The 19382-nt window shown below is 43.6% G+C and overlaps 1 protein-coding gene across 2 annotated transcripts in view; it reads left to right on the plus strand.

The window, feature by feature from the left end:
• Window positions 1-19382, plus strand: part of slc35f4 (solute carrier family 35 member F4) — a 90739-nt gene that overhangs the window by 59367 nt on the left and 11990 nt on the right. For both annotated transcript variants that reach the window (XM_033027204.1, XM_033027205.1), the window contains exon 4: window positions 11549-11674. In XM_033027204.1, the coding sequence (XP_032883095.1) occupies window positions 11549-11674 (126 nt within the window). The remainder of the gene's footprint in view (window positions 1-11548; window positions 11675-19382) is intronic.

The raw sequence follows: 19382 nt of genomic DNA on the forward strand, positions 1-19382 counted from the left end.
GACTCGCTACAGTGTGCACCAGATGGCACAATTTTAAGCTGAAAAATGCAAAAGCTCCATACCACCCCCTCCCACACTCCCCTCCCACTCCCCCCCCCCCCCCCACCCCCCCACCTCAGTCGCTACACTCCCTCGGGCTTGGTCTCTCGCAATTTCTCACTCCCAACTCTCACCCAATGTTGGCGGCCCTGCTTGATCGCTGTGTTCACTGGGATGGGGAGCAGTGCTGGGCCTCTTAGTGGGAATCACAGATTGCGTGCCATCAGGTAGCAGATGTAAATCAGAGATCTGTGGATATTAGGGGCATGGACAGGAGTGGAGTCAATGCAAGAAAGTGGTGGTGAGGTGACCAGCCATGACTTTTCTGCAGGGAACACACAAAGTGATGGAGGAACTCAGCAGGTCGGGTAGCGTCTGGGGAGGGAATGGACAAGGCGACCTTTTAGATGTTGGGATCCATCTTTGGACTTTTTTACAGGGAAGTGAATATTTTCTGCTGTATGTGATAAATTACTGATGGTAGCTGTATTTGAACAGCATTATCCTCAGCAGAATGACAAAACTGCAGGCTTTTTGATGTCAAAAAAGAGCAGGCACAGGAGTTGATTTTGATTACTGCATTTCCCTTGGGATTGCCATGTGATAATCACTCTGGTTCACACTCTAGTTCAGGGGGCAGTTCTTCAGAGACTGGAAAGGAGTTCCTTGTTTTGTAACACTTAAGACCGAATTCTCAATTAACTAACATAGTCAGTCAATTAATTAAAAGTCCTTCAGCCAGTTTAGTATTAATGATGATAGACATATTTTTTAGTAATTTATTTTGTGCAATTTCCTTAGTTAATACTATTGGTTTTATTATAATGTGAATTAATTTGTTGGGAGCAATTGGATTACAATCTGTAATTAGAATTGATTTTATTTTGACATTTCTTTAGCAGAGTCAGTCTATATGTATTCTGACAATGAAATTATTACTCACATAACTGTACCTCAATTATGTCAATAATTATCAGAAAATGAATGCTTATTGCTATGATTATTTCTGATAATGTTGTCATCTGTACGTTTCTACCGTTCAGTGTGGTACAAATCCCTTCATCCTGTATTTATGAGTTAGTAATGCAAACCTCTGTTGTTTTAGAATCATGGAGAGAGACAGCATGGAGACAGGCTCTTTAGTCCATAGTATCCACTTCAACCATCAGCCATCCATTTATTGATTTGTTATTGCTTTGTTACCATTGTCACATTATTATTGATACAGTTAAAAGCTTTGTTTACGTGTTATGCAATTAATTCAGTCAATACTATACACATTCAAGCCGTAAACGAGGACAACAGGAACAGCAAAGAGAGAATACCAGAGTGCAAAGTATAGTGTTATAGCATTGTAGCATTACAGTTCCCGAGAAAAAGTTCAGTGTCTACAATTAGGTAGATTGGAAGATCAGGACTAGGCTCTAACTCATGGGAAGACCGTTCAGTAATCTGATAACAGTCTGGTGGTACGTGCTTTCAAGCTTTTGTATCTTCTGACCGACGAGAGTGGGGAGTAGAGGGAATGACCACGGTGAGGAAGGTCCTTGATTATGTTGATTGTTTTCCCGAGCCAGCATGAAGTGTTGTTGGAGTCAATGATAGGGAGTCGGGTCTGTGGGAGGGACTGGGTTATGTCCACAACTGCAATTTTTTGCAGGTCTTGGCAGAGCTGTTCCCAAACCAGGCTGTGATGCAATTTACATGGTGCTTTACATGGTGCATCAACAAAAGTTGGAACAAATCGTTAGAGACATGTCAAACGTACTTAGTCTCCTGAGGAAGTGGAGGCAATGGTTTGTTTTTTTTGGCTGAGGTTTCAATGTACATTACTCAACACTCCCATTTCCCCAAGATTCCACCACTCACCAACGCACAGTGAGTAACTTACAGAGGCCAATTAACATACCAGTCCACAATACTCTGGGATGTGGGAGGAAACCTAGATCACCTAGAGGAAACCCACACATTCATAGGCAACGTGCAAGCTCCACAAACACAGCATTTGAAGTCAGGATTGAACTCGGGTCCTTGGCACTGTGTGGGAGCGATTCCATTAACATCTTTGCAGCTTGGAGCAGTAGTGCTGAGATTTAGTTCAGTTTAGTTTTGAGATACAGCCCGGAAATGGGTCCTTTGGCTCACCGAGTCCATGCCGACCAGCGATCACCCCATCCACTAGCACCATTCTACACACTAAGAACAATTTACAATCTTTACCAAGCCAATTAACATCCAAACCTGTACGTCTTTGGAGTGCGGGAGGAAACCGGCGCACCCTGGGAAAACCCACGTGGTCACAGGGAGAACCTACAGACTCCATACAGACATCACCCGTAGTCAGATCGAAGCTGAGTTTTCTGGCGCTGTAAGGTAGCACTCTACTGCTGTGCTACCATGCTGCCCTGCGCATAGATATAGACCTACACAGTCGGTAGTGTGTTCATGGCCAATGATAGAAAAATAAAATCAACAATTGGCTCATAGTCCTAGACTCATAAAGCATGGAGACAGGTTCTTCACTCCAACTTGTCCATGCTGATTTACATGCTCCATTTGCTCGCGTTTAGCACATAATCACTCTAAACTTTTTCTACCCATAACTCGTTCACAATATTAGTAATTTAAATGGAGTCACAACATAAAAAAGGAGACACAAGAAGGATCTCGACCCGAAAAGTATCCGATCAGCCTGTAAATGAGTGCCAGTCTATTTCACCTCCAGAGATGCTGCCTGGTCCACCGAGTTCCTCCAGCAATTTGATTTTTGGCATAAAAATTAAGGATCTAAATATTGGCTTTACTTAGCATGAACACAAAAAATGAATTTATGGTTTTCAATTTAAGGAATGCTGTGAAGCAATTTTCATTTTGCTATGGTACTAATGTTTGATACATTGCCAATATCAGACCAAAAACTAATATCAGAATGAATGATTGTGAAATCCCAGAGGGGCTGGTGCATATTATGGAGACACAAAGAACTGCAGATGCAAAATCTTGAACAAAACTTAAGTGCTGATGCTGGGTCCTGAACTAAAACATCACCTACCCCTCTACCTCCACAGTAGCTGCCTGACCCGCTTTCTTCCAGCGATTTGCTTTTTCCTCCAGATTCCAGCACCTGCGGTCTCTTTTGGCCCATATCCCTATAAACTTTCCTATCCGTTTACCTGTCCAGGTGTATTCTGGCTACCCACCCTCTCTTGCATGTGAAATGACTAAACCATCACCAAAATGTAGGCAGACCCTTGCTGATCGCACAGCGAAGACATTTCAACTATATCTTTGTTAGAATCGTATTGTAACTGTCAGCCCATTCAGCCTAATTTCTGAATGTGTAGCTCCCTGAAATACCAACAGAATTTTGACAAGTGACAAATGGTGAGCATCTTCACCCTGGTACACACCTGCACTTCGTAAACTGAAACAGACTGGTCGCCGACTTGAACGACTCACAAAGAAATCATCTCTCACAGTCCACCTTGAAGCTTACAAATTCCACCTCACTGACTACAAAGATGCCCTCATTGCTGCAAAATCTGCCTACCTCTCCTCCATATTCACCGATCCCTGCCTAAACCACAGAACCCTCTTCTCCACAGTGGGCAACCTCCTCAAGCCTCGAGCCAACACTCTCCCTACCTCTACTCCGGATCTCTGCAACTCATTCCTCCACTTTTTCGCTGATAAAATCAGCACCATCTATCAATCTTTATCCCCTGTACCCGACTCCCCAGCATCTACTCCACCACCTACCAAGGCCCCTCCTTTCAACATCTCAACTGACCTCCTTACCCCTCCTCCACACTGCTTCCTCTCCCAGTTTGACCTGGTCACCCCTATTGAAATCTCCAAACTCATCAGCTCTTCCAAACCCACTACCTGCTCCCTCGACCCTCTCCCCACTCCCCTGCTGAAGTCCTGCCTCCCCATTCTCTGCCCCTACCTCACTAATCTCTTCAACTCCTCATTGTCCCAAGGAATTGTCCCCTCTGCTTTCAAAACTGCTGCTGTTACACCAATCTTAAAGAAACCTGGTCTTGATCCTTCCTCTCTCATTAACTACCGCCCAATCTCAAACCTCCCCTTTCTTTAAAAAACCCTGGAGCGTATCGTTGCGTCGCAACTTCATTCCCACCTCCTTGCGTATAACCTACTTGAACCCCTCCAATCTGGCTTTCGCTCCCTCCATAGCACAGAAACTGCTCTCCTCAAAGTCCTCAACGACCTCCTCACCTCTGCTGACACTGGTTCCCTCAACATCCTCATCCTCCTCGACCTGAGCGCAGCCTTCGATACAGTGAACCATAACATCCTGCTCACCAGACTCAAAGACCTCGGCATTGAAGGCTCTGCACTCAGCTGGCTCCGTTCCTACCTTTCCAACAGATCCCACTTCATCTCTCTCCACAACCACACCTCTGCTACAGCCACAGTCACTCAAGGCATTCCCCAAGGCTCCGTACTCGGCCCCCTCCTCTTCATCATCTACATCCTCCCCCTTGGTCAGATACTCCGCCACTTCAACCTGGACTTCCACTGTTACGCTGATGACACCCAGATCTACCTCAGCACCAAATCCCCCCACAACCCCCCCCCCCCCCCTCTCCCATATCAACTCCTGTTTGTCAGCTATAAAAACCTGGATGCAACATAATTTTCTCAAACTCAACAGCGATAAGACAGAATTCCTCCTCATAGGCTCCAAAGCCACACTCAGCAAAATCAATAACCACACTCTCACCATCGACGGCACCACTGTCTCCCCATCTCCCCAGGCCCGCAACCTTGGCGTGATCTTTGATTCCACCCTCTCCCTTGAGCCTCACATCCGCCATGTCATTAAAACCTCCTTCTTTCATCTCCGCAACATCGCCAAACTCAGACCCTCTCTCACACCTCCCGCTGCTGAAAGGCTCATCCATGCCTTCATCTCCTCCCGACTGGACTACTGCAACTCACTTCTCCTTGGCATCAGCTCCACCTACATCAACCGACTCCAACTGGTCCAGAACGCAGCCGCCCGACTCATTACCCACACCAAATCCTGGCATCACATCACTCCAGTCCTTAAACAACTTCACTGGCTTCCCATCTCCCACCGGATCAACTACAAAATCCTGATCCTCACCTACAAAGCCCTCCACCATCTGCCCCCCCCCCCATATCTCACTGACCTCCTCTCCCCCTATCAACCCTCACGGTCCCTCAGATCCACATCAGCCGGTCTCCTCTCCATCCACAAGTCCAACCTCCGCAGTTTTGGGGACAGAGCCTTCTCCAGGGCAGCTCCCAGGCTCTGGAACTCCCTCCCCCAACTGATCCGCAATTCTGTGTCCCTCACCATCTTCCAGTCCCACCTCAAGACCCATCTCTTCACCTCTGCCTATCCTTAGCCCCACGTCCCCCTCCCTTTTCATCTGTGCATTAATTGCCTCATATTGTGTTTTGTATTGAATTCTGTCTTTACTTTGTGTACTAGTCATGTCTCTACTATTTATTTCATTCCCCTTACATGTTTTTCCTCTACCTGCTAAATTTTTGTAAGGTGTCCTTGAGACTCTTGAAAGGCGCCCATAAATAAAATTTATTATTATTATTATTATTATTATTAGTATTCATGGTGAGATAAATTTACTGCTGATTTGTTTAAAACACTTCATGTTCCAAGAAATGTCTACAGTTCATAAATCATTCTGACTGCCTTGGCTGATGTGCTGACTGCTGTAACTATATTGGACTGGAAATATATTCAGACATATGGGACTCCATCTCATTTAGAATTATATAGCATGGAAACAGGCTCTTCAACCTAACTTCGTCCATGCTGACCAAGATGCCCCATCCAAACTAGCCCCATTTGCCCGCACCTGGGCAATCCCTCTAAACCATACCTATACAATTTCATATATTGTCATGTATGGTTTTTTTAATCCACATCTCCTTAGCTCATCTTTTATGTATAGTGTGTGCTTTGTTACATCCATACTATAAAATATTAAATGTTATCCTTTGCAAAGGGTTGAGAAGACAAAATAACACAAAGCAGTATGTCAGAAAAAATGTCAATTCATATATTAAGAATAGTACATTTTATAACTTTTCTTTGATCCCAAACAAAGTCGCAGCACAGGCTAATTTCCCAGAATTTGGGATGACGGGAATGTCAGGCAGATTGGAGAAACTATCGGGGCAAGGTTGTTCTTCCCAGGAAAACCATGGAAATTGATGGGATAACTTTACACTTTTGTTTTCCACTTATGGGATGACATAAAACTAGTGTGAAAGAGTGATTGATGGTTGGCTTGGGCCAAAGGGCTTGTTTCCATGCTGGATCTCTAAATTATACATTTTGGGGATTAGGATATTACTGGCAAGGCGAGCATTTACTCATTATCTCTAAATAGCCTTGAGAAGGGGGTGGTGAGCTATCTTCCTAAACTGCTAGTCTTGTTGAATCTACTCCTGCCTTGCAGGTGAAATAAATTACAAGATTTAGATCCAAGTATGATGATACACTCCCATTCCCAATGATATGCAGATCAGAAACTACATTTGGTATTCCCAGGCATCTGAATCCATGTCCTTTATGGTGTGTTTCTGGAGGGTGCTGTTGCAGTAGCAGAAGCAAGAAACTGCAGTGTATTTTGTAGACCCTACACACCGTCACCATTGTTTCAAAGCTTCTTCAGTGATGTAGGAACTGTACCAACCCAAGCAAGTGGAGACAAATCCATTGCAGCATCCCTCTATTGACTTGTGCTTTGTTCATGGAAGGCTTTGGGATGTCAAGAGGTGACTCACAGCCTGAGACTGGTTCTTGTAGCTACAGATCTCACGTGGTAATGATAATAATAATAATAATAATAATAATAATAATAATAATAATAATAATAATAATAATAATAATAATAATAATAAATACTTTATTGATCCCCTCAGGGAAATTCAGATGTCCAGTAAGTATGGTAGGTTTGTTTAAGCTGCCCAATGGGCAGGATTCCATATTAGAAACAATTCTAGTGTGGATTCAGGTGGTTCAGGAGGTACAAGTACAGAAGAATTATTTCCGGAGTGAGACAATCGGCAATATCAAGTACCCTGAAAATATTTAGGGAATAGAAAGTATGTTAATATTAGCTTGTTTGTTTACAAAGTTGTCACTGTCAGGAATATTACCCACCAGTCACACATCCCTGATCACTAGGACATATTGCACATTCCTTTATAATGCAGAAATGTAAACTTGGAGAATGATCCTGTGTAAGTTTGGGTGCTATGTTGGTTCTCATCATTAAAAATACCACGTGCTTAACCACTGCACAATACTAACCAATATCTCAGCAATCATGATCTTAACTGTATCTTTGATTGCACTACAAACTTTGGTTTTGCACTATTATGGCTATGTAGTGTTATAGCTATAAATTCATATTATTGAGTGTTAGTGCATAGCAGTCCTATTCTGCTGCAGCAAGTAAGAATTTCACTGTTCCATTGTCGGTGTGTATGACAATCAAACACTCATGGTTCGCTTGACATCATGAATCTGCAGACATAGTCAATTAACCATGCGCAATGGAGGCAAACAGAAGAAGAAAAATGTATGATACGTTCACTCCATATAACTCTATATCACTCTACGCTTTTTGTATACATGTACCTCTCTAAATACTGTTATAGTACCTGCCTCAACTACCTCCTCTGGCAGCTCATTTCATATACCCACCATCCTTTGTGTAATAAACTTGCCCCCTCAGGCTCCCATTTAAATATTTCCTCGTTCATGTAAACGTAGGTACTCTGGTTCTTGAGTCCCCTACTTTGGGTAAAAGACTGTGCATTCACTCTATCTATTTCCCGCCTGATTTTATACTTCTCTATAAGATCACCCTTCAGCCTCCTGTGCTCCAAGGAATAATGTCCTAGCCTTTTCAACCTCTCCCTGTAGTTCAGGCCATCGAGTTGAGTCCTGGCAACATCCCCGTAGTTGTGTGTTGGTTTTGCTTTACAATTAACAAACACTTATCTGTTGAACACTTCCTGTGAATGTTCTTCCTGCAAGTTTTCAAGACCATTGGTGCCACAAACGTTGCTTTAAAGTATTGTAACAGCATCTGTCAGTTTAGTATCTCAAAATGTGGAGAAGGCATTTGACGCAATGTCTCAAAAATTTATACTGCTGAATCTTGTACGAAATCTCTACCTCAGTTATTTGTACTTATAAGTTTTGGTAATTTTCTGATTACATTGACCGGTTCTGAGTCAAGTCAAATCAAGTCAGGTTTATGCACTAGTTACTGTGAGGTGCAGTTACAATGAAAAGCTTGCTTTCTGCAGCGCCACAAGCATGAGGACTTGGACAACACACAAGAACATAAATTACACAGGACAGTGAAAAGAAAAAGATTAAGTAAAAACAAGATTTAGTGCAAAATCACAATTAGAAATTAATCCACAGTATTACAAGGTCCATAGTGTTCCGTAGCTGAGATACGATTAGGCTTGTGCAGGTTGGTTTAAGAACATAATAGTTGTAGGAAAGTCGCTGTTCCTGCAGCTGATGATGTGGGATTTCAAGCTTCAGTACCTCTTGCCCAATGGTGGCAGTGAGAAGTGGGCATGGTCTGGATGGTGGGGATTCTTGATGATAGACGCTGCCTTCGTGAGGCAGTACCTCATATAGATGCTTTTTATATTGGGAAGAGCTGTGCCTGTGATGGACCAGGCCGTGTTCACCACTCTCTGCAGACTCTGTGTTTCTGTGCATTGGAATTGCCAGACCAGGCCATGATGCAACCAGTCCATCCTGCTTACAAGTAATCTTAGTGTGCCTGACTCACTTCTCTGATATTTCTGATATTACCTTTGGCGTTGGGTATGGAAGTTGCGAAATTATGTACAGATGTGCAAGAAATGAGTGAAGTTTCATTTGAAATATTGTGTTCAGTTTGGGTAACCCTGCTATAAGAAAAATGCCATTAAGTCAAGTCAAGAGTCAAGAGAGTTTATTGTCATGTGTCCCAGATAGGACAATGAAATTCTTGCTTTGCTTCAGCACAACAGAATATAGTAGGCATGAATACAGAACATATCAGTGAGTCCATATACCATTATATAAATATATACACACATCAATAAATAAGCAGATAAAGTGCAAATAAACAGATAATGGTCTATTAATGTTCAGAGATTTGTTTCAGTTGAGTTTAATAGCCTGATGGCTGTGGGGAAGTAGCTATTTCTGAACCTGGACGTTGCAGTCTTTAGGCTCCTGTACCTTCTACCTGAAGGTAGCGGGGAGATGAGTGTGTGGCCAGGATGATGTGGGTCCTTGATGATGCTGCCAGCCCTTTTGAGGCAGCGACTGTGATAGATCCCCTCGATGGTAGGGAGGTCAGAGCCGATGATGGACTGGGTAGTGTTTACTTCTTTTTGTAGTCTTTTCCGCTCCTGGGCACTCAAGTTGCCGAACCAAGCCACGATGCAGCCGGTCAGCATGGAAAGAATGCAGAGAAGATTTATGAGGATGTTGTCAGGACACGAGGGACCGAGGGTACGGAGAGGCTGGGAAGGCTAGGACTTTATTCCATAGAGCATTGGAGGCCGAAGAATGATATTATAGAAGTGTATAAGATTTCAAAGGGCAATTGAAAGGGTGAACAGAGTCTTGAGTCCGTAGTGTTCCGTAGCTGAGATATGATGAGGGAAGGGAATCAAGAACTGGTGGATTTAGGTTTAAGGTCAGAGCAGAAAAATGTAACAGGATGTAATAACAATGAACTGCAAATGCTGGTTTACCAAAGAAAGATACAACATGCTGGACTAACTCAGAGGGACAGGCAGCATCTGTGGAGAACATGGATAGGTGACATTTTGGGTTGGGAACCTCCTTCAGACTGATTGAAGGGGATGCGGGAAAGAAAACTGGAAGAGAGGAGGGGCAGGGCAGAGCATGGTGATAGCTGATAGGCAGATTTTTGGACAAAGGCCAGAGATGAAAAGGCAAGAGCCCAAAAAGATGAAGATTTAACAAGAACTTGAGGGGCAACCTTTTCACTCAGAGGGTGGTGGGTGTGTGAAAATAGCTGCCAGAGGAGGTAGTTGAGGCTAGCACTATAACAACATTAAAAAGACACTCAGTGTTCTGCAGCACAAGGTATGAGAATGAACTATTTGTGAGTTTTAATGCTCTTTGCAGGATTTTGGTTACCGTTATCATAGAAAGGATGTGATTAAGTTGGAGAGAGTACAGAACAGATTCACAAACATGTTGCTGACACTGATGGGCTTGAATTGTAAAGAGAAACTGGATGGGCTGGGACTATTTTCCCAGGAGCACAGGAGGCTGAGGAGGAGTATGGTCACAGTATTTTTCCCAAGACAGGGGAAACTAAAGTAGTGGACAGCAATGGTATAAGTTGAAAGGAGAAATAGTTAAAGAGGACTGGAATGAAATGTCTTTCATACAAAGGGTGGAGAGTATATGGAACATGCTATCAGAGGGAGTGCTAGAGGTAGGTACAATTACAATACTTAAAAGACATTTGATCAGGTACATAGATAGGAAGTGTTCAAGAAGGAACTGCAGATGCTGGAAAATTGAAGGTACACAAAAATGCTGGAGAAACTCAGTGGGTGCAGCAGCATCTATGGAGCGAAGGAAATGGGTAATGTTTTGGGCCGAAATCCATAGATGCTGCTGCACCCGCTGAGTTTCTCCAGCATTTATGTGTACCATAGATAGGAAGTGTTTGGAGGGATATGGACCAAATGCAGCTAGATGGGGAAGGGTCAGGAATGTACCTAGGTCAGCATGGATGAGTTGGGCTGAAGAGCCTGTTTTCTGTTGTATGATTCGATAAATGTATACCTGAAATCCCAGTGACTCCACAAATTCAATTTTGTTCAGTGTAATTTTGGAATTAATCCATTACCAAGGCCATTTAAATGTATTAGTTGCAAAATCATGCCAGGATTTTAATGAGATTTGCCTACAGGAAATATTTGTCAGCAAGTAAGTCGAGAATCTTCTGGAATGCGGATTGTTAACATCCCATACAATACTTTAGGCACGTTCTATCTTGATATACCTGTACTGCCAAATATTTATGGTGTCGGTTGCTTTTATCTTTTAATAACTTAGATCATTCTCCGTTCCCTGGAGAAATCTCTCAGGAACATTTTTTTTCTTACTGGCAAACACTGACTTCTGAAAGTAAATCTGTAAATTGAAACAGGCTGTTTAATTAATAAAATCCATTCATGTGTAATGCCTGTTTACACCAACGTATTGTCACAAAGCACAATTGGCGTCTGCATGGGGAATATTGGCGTCTGCATGGGGAATGAATATGAATATTTGGCCAATTTACATTAAAAGTTCTCTTGCTTGAAAACCTGGTACACTTGGGAGTCATTTACTTTAATCAGGATGCAAATTCAAAAGATTATTTAAAATGCTGTAATTTTTCCCATTCTCCCCTTCCCTTTGCTTATCCATTAGATTGTTGCTGCAATCATGGCAATTACTGGGATTGTAATGATGGCGTATGCAGATGGTTTCCATGGTGATTCAATCTTGGGCGTGGCGTTGGCTGTTGGATCTGCCTCGACATCAGCATTGTACAAGGTAATTGCACCAAGGTTGACCCTCCAAAAGATGGTTGAATTGCTCTAATAATTTATTTAGTCTCTTAGCATGGCACTATTAACTATAACTAGACTAAGTGGGACCCGTTGGGTCCCATTGTCACACGGGAGGCCTGGTTCCCCCAACGCAATATTCCACCACTTGCCCATAGTCCCCAACTGCGCAGGTACAGCTGAGCGGTTCCCGTTGTGATGCCCTTGATCCCCCCCTCCCCCCCTCACCGCCCCCCTCCCCGCCACTTGCCCTCCCCCCCCCACGCACTCACTCCATCTCCACTCACTGGCCCTCCGGCGGCGCAGCCATTCCCATCCATTGGGTTCCCATTGTCAAGAGTGTTTTATTGTCATATGCCCAGATAGAACAATGAAATTCTTAATTGCTGCAGCACAACAGAATATATAATCACAATAAATAATATAACAAAAACTCAGAAAAAAAAGAACAAACAATAACAGTTCAGAGCTTGTTGTAGTGTTTAATAGCCTGATGGCTGTAGGGAAGAAGCTGTTCCTGAACCTGGACATTACAGTTCTCAGGCTCATGTACCGTCTTCCTGATGGCAGTGGTGTGATGAGTGTGTGGCCAGGATGGTGTGGGTCTTTGATGATGTTGGCTGCCTTTTTGAGGTAGCGATTACGATAAATCCCTTCGATGGTGGGGAGGTCAGAGCCGGTGATGGCCTGGGCAGTGTTTACAACTTTTGCAGTCTTTTCCGCTCCTGGATGTCCAAACCAGGCCACGATGCAACCAGTTAGTATGCTCTACTGTACACTTGTAGAAGTTGAAGAGAATCATCTTTGACATACCGAATCTCCGTAATCTTCTCAGGAAGTAGAGGCACTCATGTGCCTCCTTTATAATTGCATCAGTGTGCTGGGTCCAGGAAAGATTGTTGGAAATATGCACACTCAGGGATTTGAAGTTTTTTACTCTCTCCCCCATCGTCCCATTGATGTAAACAGGATTGTGGGTCCTCAACCTTCCTCTTCCAAAGTCCACAATCAGTTCTTTGGTTTTGCTGATATAGAGAGCCAGGTTGTTGTGCCGGCACCTATGGTCATCGTGACGTAGAACACGTAGGTATTACTGCGCAGGTGCAGCTGACGGGCACGGCAAGTGGAAAAGGGATTTATTAAAGCTTAAAATGTGAATAACTCTTATAATACAACATTTTAAATGTTAAAGATGAGATTTATTCAGTTCAGTTCTTTCTTGTTGCATCTCTTGTTGCGTTCTGTTGCTCACTACGTCTTGATGTCTCTTTGCTGGTGATGAAAAAAAAGACACACAATTTTAATATAGAGACATTATTGAGTGGCCAAACGTTAGCTTAAAGAAAAACAGAGAATTTACTTCAGAAGTCATCATTCAACGAAGCACGCTTTTGATGACAACATTCTTGGTTGATGTTCCATCCTTCAGGAAAACTTTGACCTTTTCTTTAACGTTCCTCGGCTAAGAGCAACATATAGTTGTCCATGCTGAAATACCGGTTTCTCGAGGCATATCAACACTTTCTCCATGGTTTGTCCTTGCGCTTTATGCATCGTCATAGCAAAACTTGACTGAATGGGAAATTGGCTCCGCTGAAGGGGAATGTCTTTGTCTTCTGTCAAATTGAGCGTTATCCTAGGAATGAGAACAGTCATCTTTGAAGGCTCCCATGTTGATTCTTGCAACGATCAGATTAATGTGTAGCTGTTGTTGTTTGTTGTTGCAAATGAAAGCATTCCATTGTTTTGTTGTAATTCTTAAGCTTGTCTTGAATAGACAACAGAGCCTGATCATGATGCTTCTCATCAATCACGTTATTAGGATCACTCAGGCAGCGGCCGATGGGGAAAGGGGAGTGCTGCCATGGCCTACCTCTGGGGGTGTGTGTGAGTGGTGGGGGTGGGGGGTGTGGGCGGGAGGGGGTGTGAGGCCGGGGGTGGTGTGTCCCACCAGCGCCCGGCCCCGCCAGTGCCTGACGCCGCCAGTCGCCAGGGGGTGTAGGGAAGGGGGGGTGTAGGAGAGGGGAGGTGTAGGGTGGGGGGTGGTTTAGGGGAGGGGGGGGTGTAGGGGAGGGGGTGTAGAGGAGGGGGGTGTAGAGGGGGGAGTGTAGAGGAATGGGGGGTAGAGGGGTGGGTGTAGGGGAGGGGGGTGTAGGGGAGGGGGTGTAGGGGAGGGGGGGGTGTAGGGAAGAGGGGTGTAGGGGAGGGGGGGTTTAGGGTAGGGGGGTGTAGGGGAGGGGGGTTGTGGGGGTAGGGGAGGGGGTGTATGTGGAGGGGGAGGGGTGTGTGTGGGAGGGGTGGAGGGTTGGTGTGGTGTGGGGGGAGGGGTGGTGTGGGGGGGGAGGGGTGGTGTGGGGGGGAGGGGGTGGTGTGGGGGGGAGGGGGGTGGTGTGGGGGGGAGGGGAGGGGGTGGTGGGAAGGGGAGGGTGTTGTGTGGGCTCAGTGGCTCCCGGCCCCGGCCCCGGCTCCGACCGCACTCACTGGCTCTAGGACCCGGCTGCACACATCGGCTTCCCGCTCGTCGCAGAACACAGAACACAGCCCCCGCTCGCAGAACACAGACCCCGGTAACAGAACACAGCCCCCGCTTGCAGAACACAGCCCCCACTCACAGAACACAACCCCCGCCCACGAACAAAGCCCACCCCCGCCCACGGAACACAGCACACACTCTGCTATCTCAGCTTTATTCTCGGTGGCTTCTGCACAGACAGCTGGCTTCAGCACGGGCGGCTTCTGGACGTCCTCATGGACTCAGCCCGGCCTCCGGGGCTTTATTCTCCAGTGGTTGCCTGAAGGGGCTTTACCTTCATGGTGACTGACAGGCGAGAAGACCAATCTGCTGATCTGATGATTTTTTAAACCTTCATAACTTTTCACTTATTTCACCGATCGGAACAAAACTTGGTGGTTTGTAGCAGAAGAGTGATATAGGGTAGCATTTTTATGCAAATTTAATTACAACCGGAAGTGGTCAAGATGAGAGTTTTAGTAATAGTATAGAAGAAGTTATGACTGTGGAGGTACAAGAGCCTGCAGATGCTCAAATCTTCAGCAAAACACAAAGTGCTGGAGGAAATCGGTGGATCTCGCAGCATTGGTGGAGAGAATGGATATGAGAGGTTTGGTGTTGAGATCCTTCGTCCTGTCTGAGAAGAGTCAGAAAATGTTGTTTATCCATTTCACTCCACAGATGCTGTGTTTCTGTAGCACATTGTTTTTTGCAAAATAAGCAAGATGTTATTTCTGCCTGATCTGTGCCTGATTTTATGATAGGTGCCAGTATATCGCATGCCTCCCATTGATATTATCATAGTGGAAGTTAAAAACACATCATTAGCATGCCAGAAAAGATAAAGATCATATGGATGATAGAAAGCCCTTGGCATCTACTCATGAAGGCAGCATCTATCATAAAGAATCCCACCATCCAGGCCATGTTCTCATCCTGAGTCTGAGGAAATGTCACAACCCAACATGTTGCCAATCCCTCGTCACCTTTCCCGGGTGAAGAAGTTTAGTTTTAGTTTAGAGATACAGCAAGGAAACAGGCTCTTCTGCCCACTGAGTCTACACCAACCATTGATCACCTGTTCACACTAGTTCTATGTTATTCCCACTTTAGCATCCATCCCTACAGACTAGGGATTTTTTTAAATCATCAATCTGCACACAATACCCCAGAATGAAGAAGTGAAAACAGGTGAAATAACTGAAATATCACATTTACATAAGTATTCAGAGCCTTTGACACTCAAAATTAGGCTTAGGTTCATCCTGTTTCCATTGATTATCCTTGAGATGTTTTTACAACTTGATCGGAGTCCACCAGCACTAAATTAAATTGATTGGACACGATTTGGAAAGGCACACACCTGTCTATATAAGGTCCCACAGTTGACAGTGCACGTCAGAGCAAAATTCAAGCCATGAAGACAAAGGAATTTTCCGTAGACCTCCAAACAGCATGCATGGCCAGTCTAAGGAGTAGATTCTTCTGCTCTCTTATCAGACTTCTGAAGAGTCCTCCCATAAAGTAGGATTTAGTTCCCATATTCCAACCAATCTCAGTGTGGTCATTGGACTTTTTCTCTGTAACTGTAACGCTAGAATGCCAAAAATCTATGTATTCGCTCTGAAGATAGACACAAAATGCTGGAGTAACTCACTGGGACAGGCAGCATCTCTGGAGAGAAGGAATGGGTGGGTGGGTGGAGGGAATGACCAATTTCTTCTATCCAGAGATGCTGCCTGTCCCACTGAGTTACTCCAGCATTTTGTGTCCATCTCCGGTGTAAACTAGCATCTGCAGTTCCTTCCTACAGATATATTCGCTCTGGTATTTTTCTTTGCTCTGTACCTGTTGAGCATGTGTATGGCTTGAATGTACTCATGCATAGTATGATCTGATTTGATTGGATAGAACACAAACAAAAGCTTTGAAATATTTCTTGGTAGGCGTGGCAATAATAAACCAATGCCAATACCAATCCTGTCCTAAAAGTTTGAGAAGAAACCGGAATTTGGACGGCTGTCTAACTTCATTGCTAACCAATTACTTGACAACATTTATCACATCAGGCAAAATGAGATATCCTACAGAAACTACAAACCTACAATTAATTTGTAGAAACAGACTAATAGAATGTGGAAGTAGTATCTACCAAACTGAATTGTGTTTTAAGCAGTCAGGGAAAGAAAGATTGAATTTAGCACAAGCAAATACCACAAAAACAGTAGATCAAGCAATCTGGACTGTCCCCTTATCAATACTGCGCTGATGAGCAGAAAACAGAGAATTAGGGGGTCTTCAGCCTCAAAATACTTTTCTGAGGTATTAGTTCTTCGAGCTGCCATATTCAGTCTGATTTTTGATCTTGTTGTGAGTTAGATTAAGAGCCAAACGTGGTTAATTATTAAATGTGCCAACAACTGAACAATTATATTCTTACTTTAAATGCTTTTTAGGTAGGATAAAATAGTATGAAATACACATAGATGCTAGAGGAGAAGAATGTTAAAGGAGATGAATATAAGGAGTGTTCATTTGACTGGGGTAGTATACATCAATTATCTGTTATTTTACTAATTTCTCTTGGTCAGTGGAAATGAATATCAAGTAAGTGTTTTATGCACAATTATGCCTAATGTCCTCTTTTGTACCAGCAGTTCATTCAAATTTCTGCCCTTTATAATTCACACTGTTAAACATCTATACTTTGAAAAGTTAAATCTCATTAGATGCAAACTTAAATTCAAATCTTATTCAAGCTTCACTAAGATTGCAAATTTCACAGTCAGCCCAATTTAGCTCTTGGCAATGTCAGCATTCCTTCTAAATTTAATATGCTAATAAATCTCCCGAGACAGTAATTGCTGGACCGCAGCAGTACATATGGTCGTTAATCAATTCCTTTTGGGATATTTGCCCTTTGAAACAATATTTGTTTAGATTGAGGAAAAAAACATTTGCGAATGAGAAACACTGACTCAGAGAGTCCAAGGCAGATTCAACATCAATGTTCCTGCGGACTGTGCTGGGACCTGAATCAACTGAACAAGTAAAAGAGTCTGAGTCATGGCTAGAAACACAAGGAACTGCAAATGCTGGAAGCTTAACTAAAATACAAAGTGCTGGCATACAGTAACTCAGCAGGTTAAGAATCTCTGGACGAATTCCTTTCACAGATGCTGCCTGACCCGCTGAATTATTCCAGAACGTTATGCTTTACTGAGTCAGGGTTGGATGCCCTCAAAAGAAAAAGAAAAAAGAAACAAGGAATTGCAAATGCTGGTTTACAAAATACCATTCATAATGCATAAATGCTAACCATAATGCCATTGGTTTAGGTTTATTATTGTCACATGTGCCGAGTTACAATGAATATGTATTCCATGCGACCCAATCAAATCAGATATACCATACATAAATACAATCAAATCAAACTCAAGTACAATAACAAAAGGAGAGATACAGAACTGCACATATAGCTCTCAGCATTGTTGCGCATCAGTTCCAAGACAAAGTCCAATATCTGCAATGGGGTAGAGGTAAATTGGACAATACCCGAGCTTGCGGAAGGAGCATTGTCTTCTCTCTGAAGGAGCAGAATAAAAACCTCTCAGTATTGGTCATCATTTACATGCTGTGCTCATGGACAATATCTTGAAGGTCCTTCTTTTCGGAACGTTATCACTGTTTGGTGGATTTCTGCCCCAAATTCTGAGTACAGCTCCTGCAAAGCTATGGGTACTGAGGCAGACCACTGCTATCACAATTATTATGGTGCGCTGAGTATGAGCCTCATGCGGTGCATTTAACACAGACAGGCAAATAAAATGGGTACTAAATTACAAAATGCAATGTTAATCATTTTGGGGTTCACAATTGTTTGGTGTTTTCCGTGTTTGGATAATTTACATTTGTTGAGATTGAGAACAATTCTTCAAATCTCATTATCCTTAAAATTAACTTTTTCCATGTTCAATAATGGTGGAAGAAGACGGTGCTCGTTTCTCAATTGTACACTTGGGTTCAAATCCCACTTTGTTATTTGAATACAATTAGGCTGCAGTTCTGGTTGAGTACTGAGAAGGATGAATTGAGGTGTTGTATTTTGTATGAGGTGCTAATCTAAGATACCATTTGCTCTTTATATTTTATGTTTTTCCAAAATGTTTTAAGACCACATTAGATGTTAAAGGCTCATTTACAGTCCACAAATCGAAGGAGTGACAAGCTGCGAGAAAAGAAAATTGGAGAAAGGTTGACAGTGATTGTTCCAAACCAGATGTTAGCTTCCTAGTGAGGAAAACAATTCATATATTTTGATGCTTTTTGATGTAACCATTATTACTAAGAGTAGGTCAATATTTTATTCCAAGTTATATGTTGACATGTTATATTTGGAAAACAGTGGACCATTGGTTGTTGAACCTATTAATGCTAAGAAACTAAAAAAAAAAACAAGATTGCTAACAAACTATCACTGTTGCTTACTTACCTGGAAAGTGATAGAAAAGTTTCCAAGTATCTGTATAGTTATATAATCAGAACGTATTGGCCAGTAGCAATATGTTCCATGTTCTGACAGTATGGTAACATTTTGAGAGGCAAGCATTATATTTTTGTCTTGAGCTTTGGCAGTGCAGTGAAGTATTAATTATAACTGACCAGCTGAGTTTCTCGTTTTTGGTTCACGATTCCAGCATCTGCAGTGTCTTGTGTCCCTGTTAACAATAATACATCTCTTCACAATTTGTAGACTGCATGATCAGTTTTAAGTGTACACTAGACCAAGTGGGACCCTTCGGGTCCCGTCCCCTCAACGCGCAGTTGCGGGGGTGGGGGGCGGCATGCGGAGTCACACACACACTAACCACCCCCCCCTCCCCACACACACACACACAAACCACCTCCCACACACACACACACTAACTACCCCCCTTGAATATTATATTAATATTATTCATTTGTTCCTTTTACCCCATCCACGCCCGATCCACTCACGCATAGCCCCCAACTCGCAGGCGCAGCTAGAGAGGGAGAGGGGTAGAGAGAGCGAGGGCAGAGACGGGCAGAGAGCAGAGGCAGAGGGCTGGGGCAGAGGGCAGGGGAAAGGGCAGAGGCAGCGGGCAGAGGCAGAGACAGAGGGCAGAGACAGAGGGCAGAGACAGGAGGGCAGCGAGAGGGC

The sequence above is a fragment of the Amblyraja radiata genome, chromosome 9, assembly GCF_010909765.2.
Source record: "Amblyraja radiata isolate CabotCenter1 chromosome 9, sAmbRad1.1.pri, whole genome shotgun sequence".
Taxonomy (NCBI): domain Eukaryota; kingdom Metazoa; phylum Chordata; class Chondrichthyes; order Rajiformes; family Rajidae; genus Amblyraja; species Amblyraja radiata.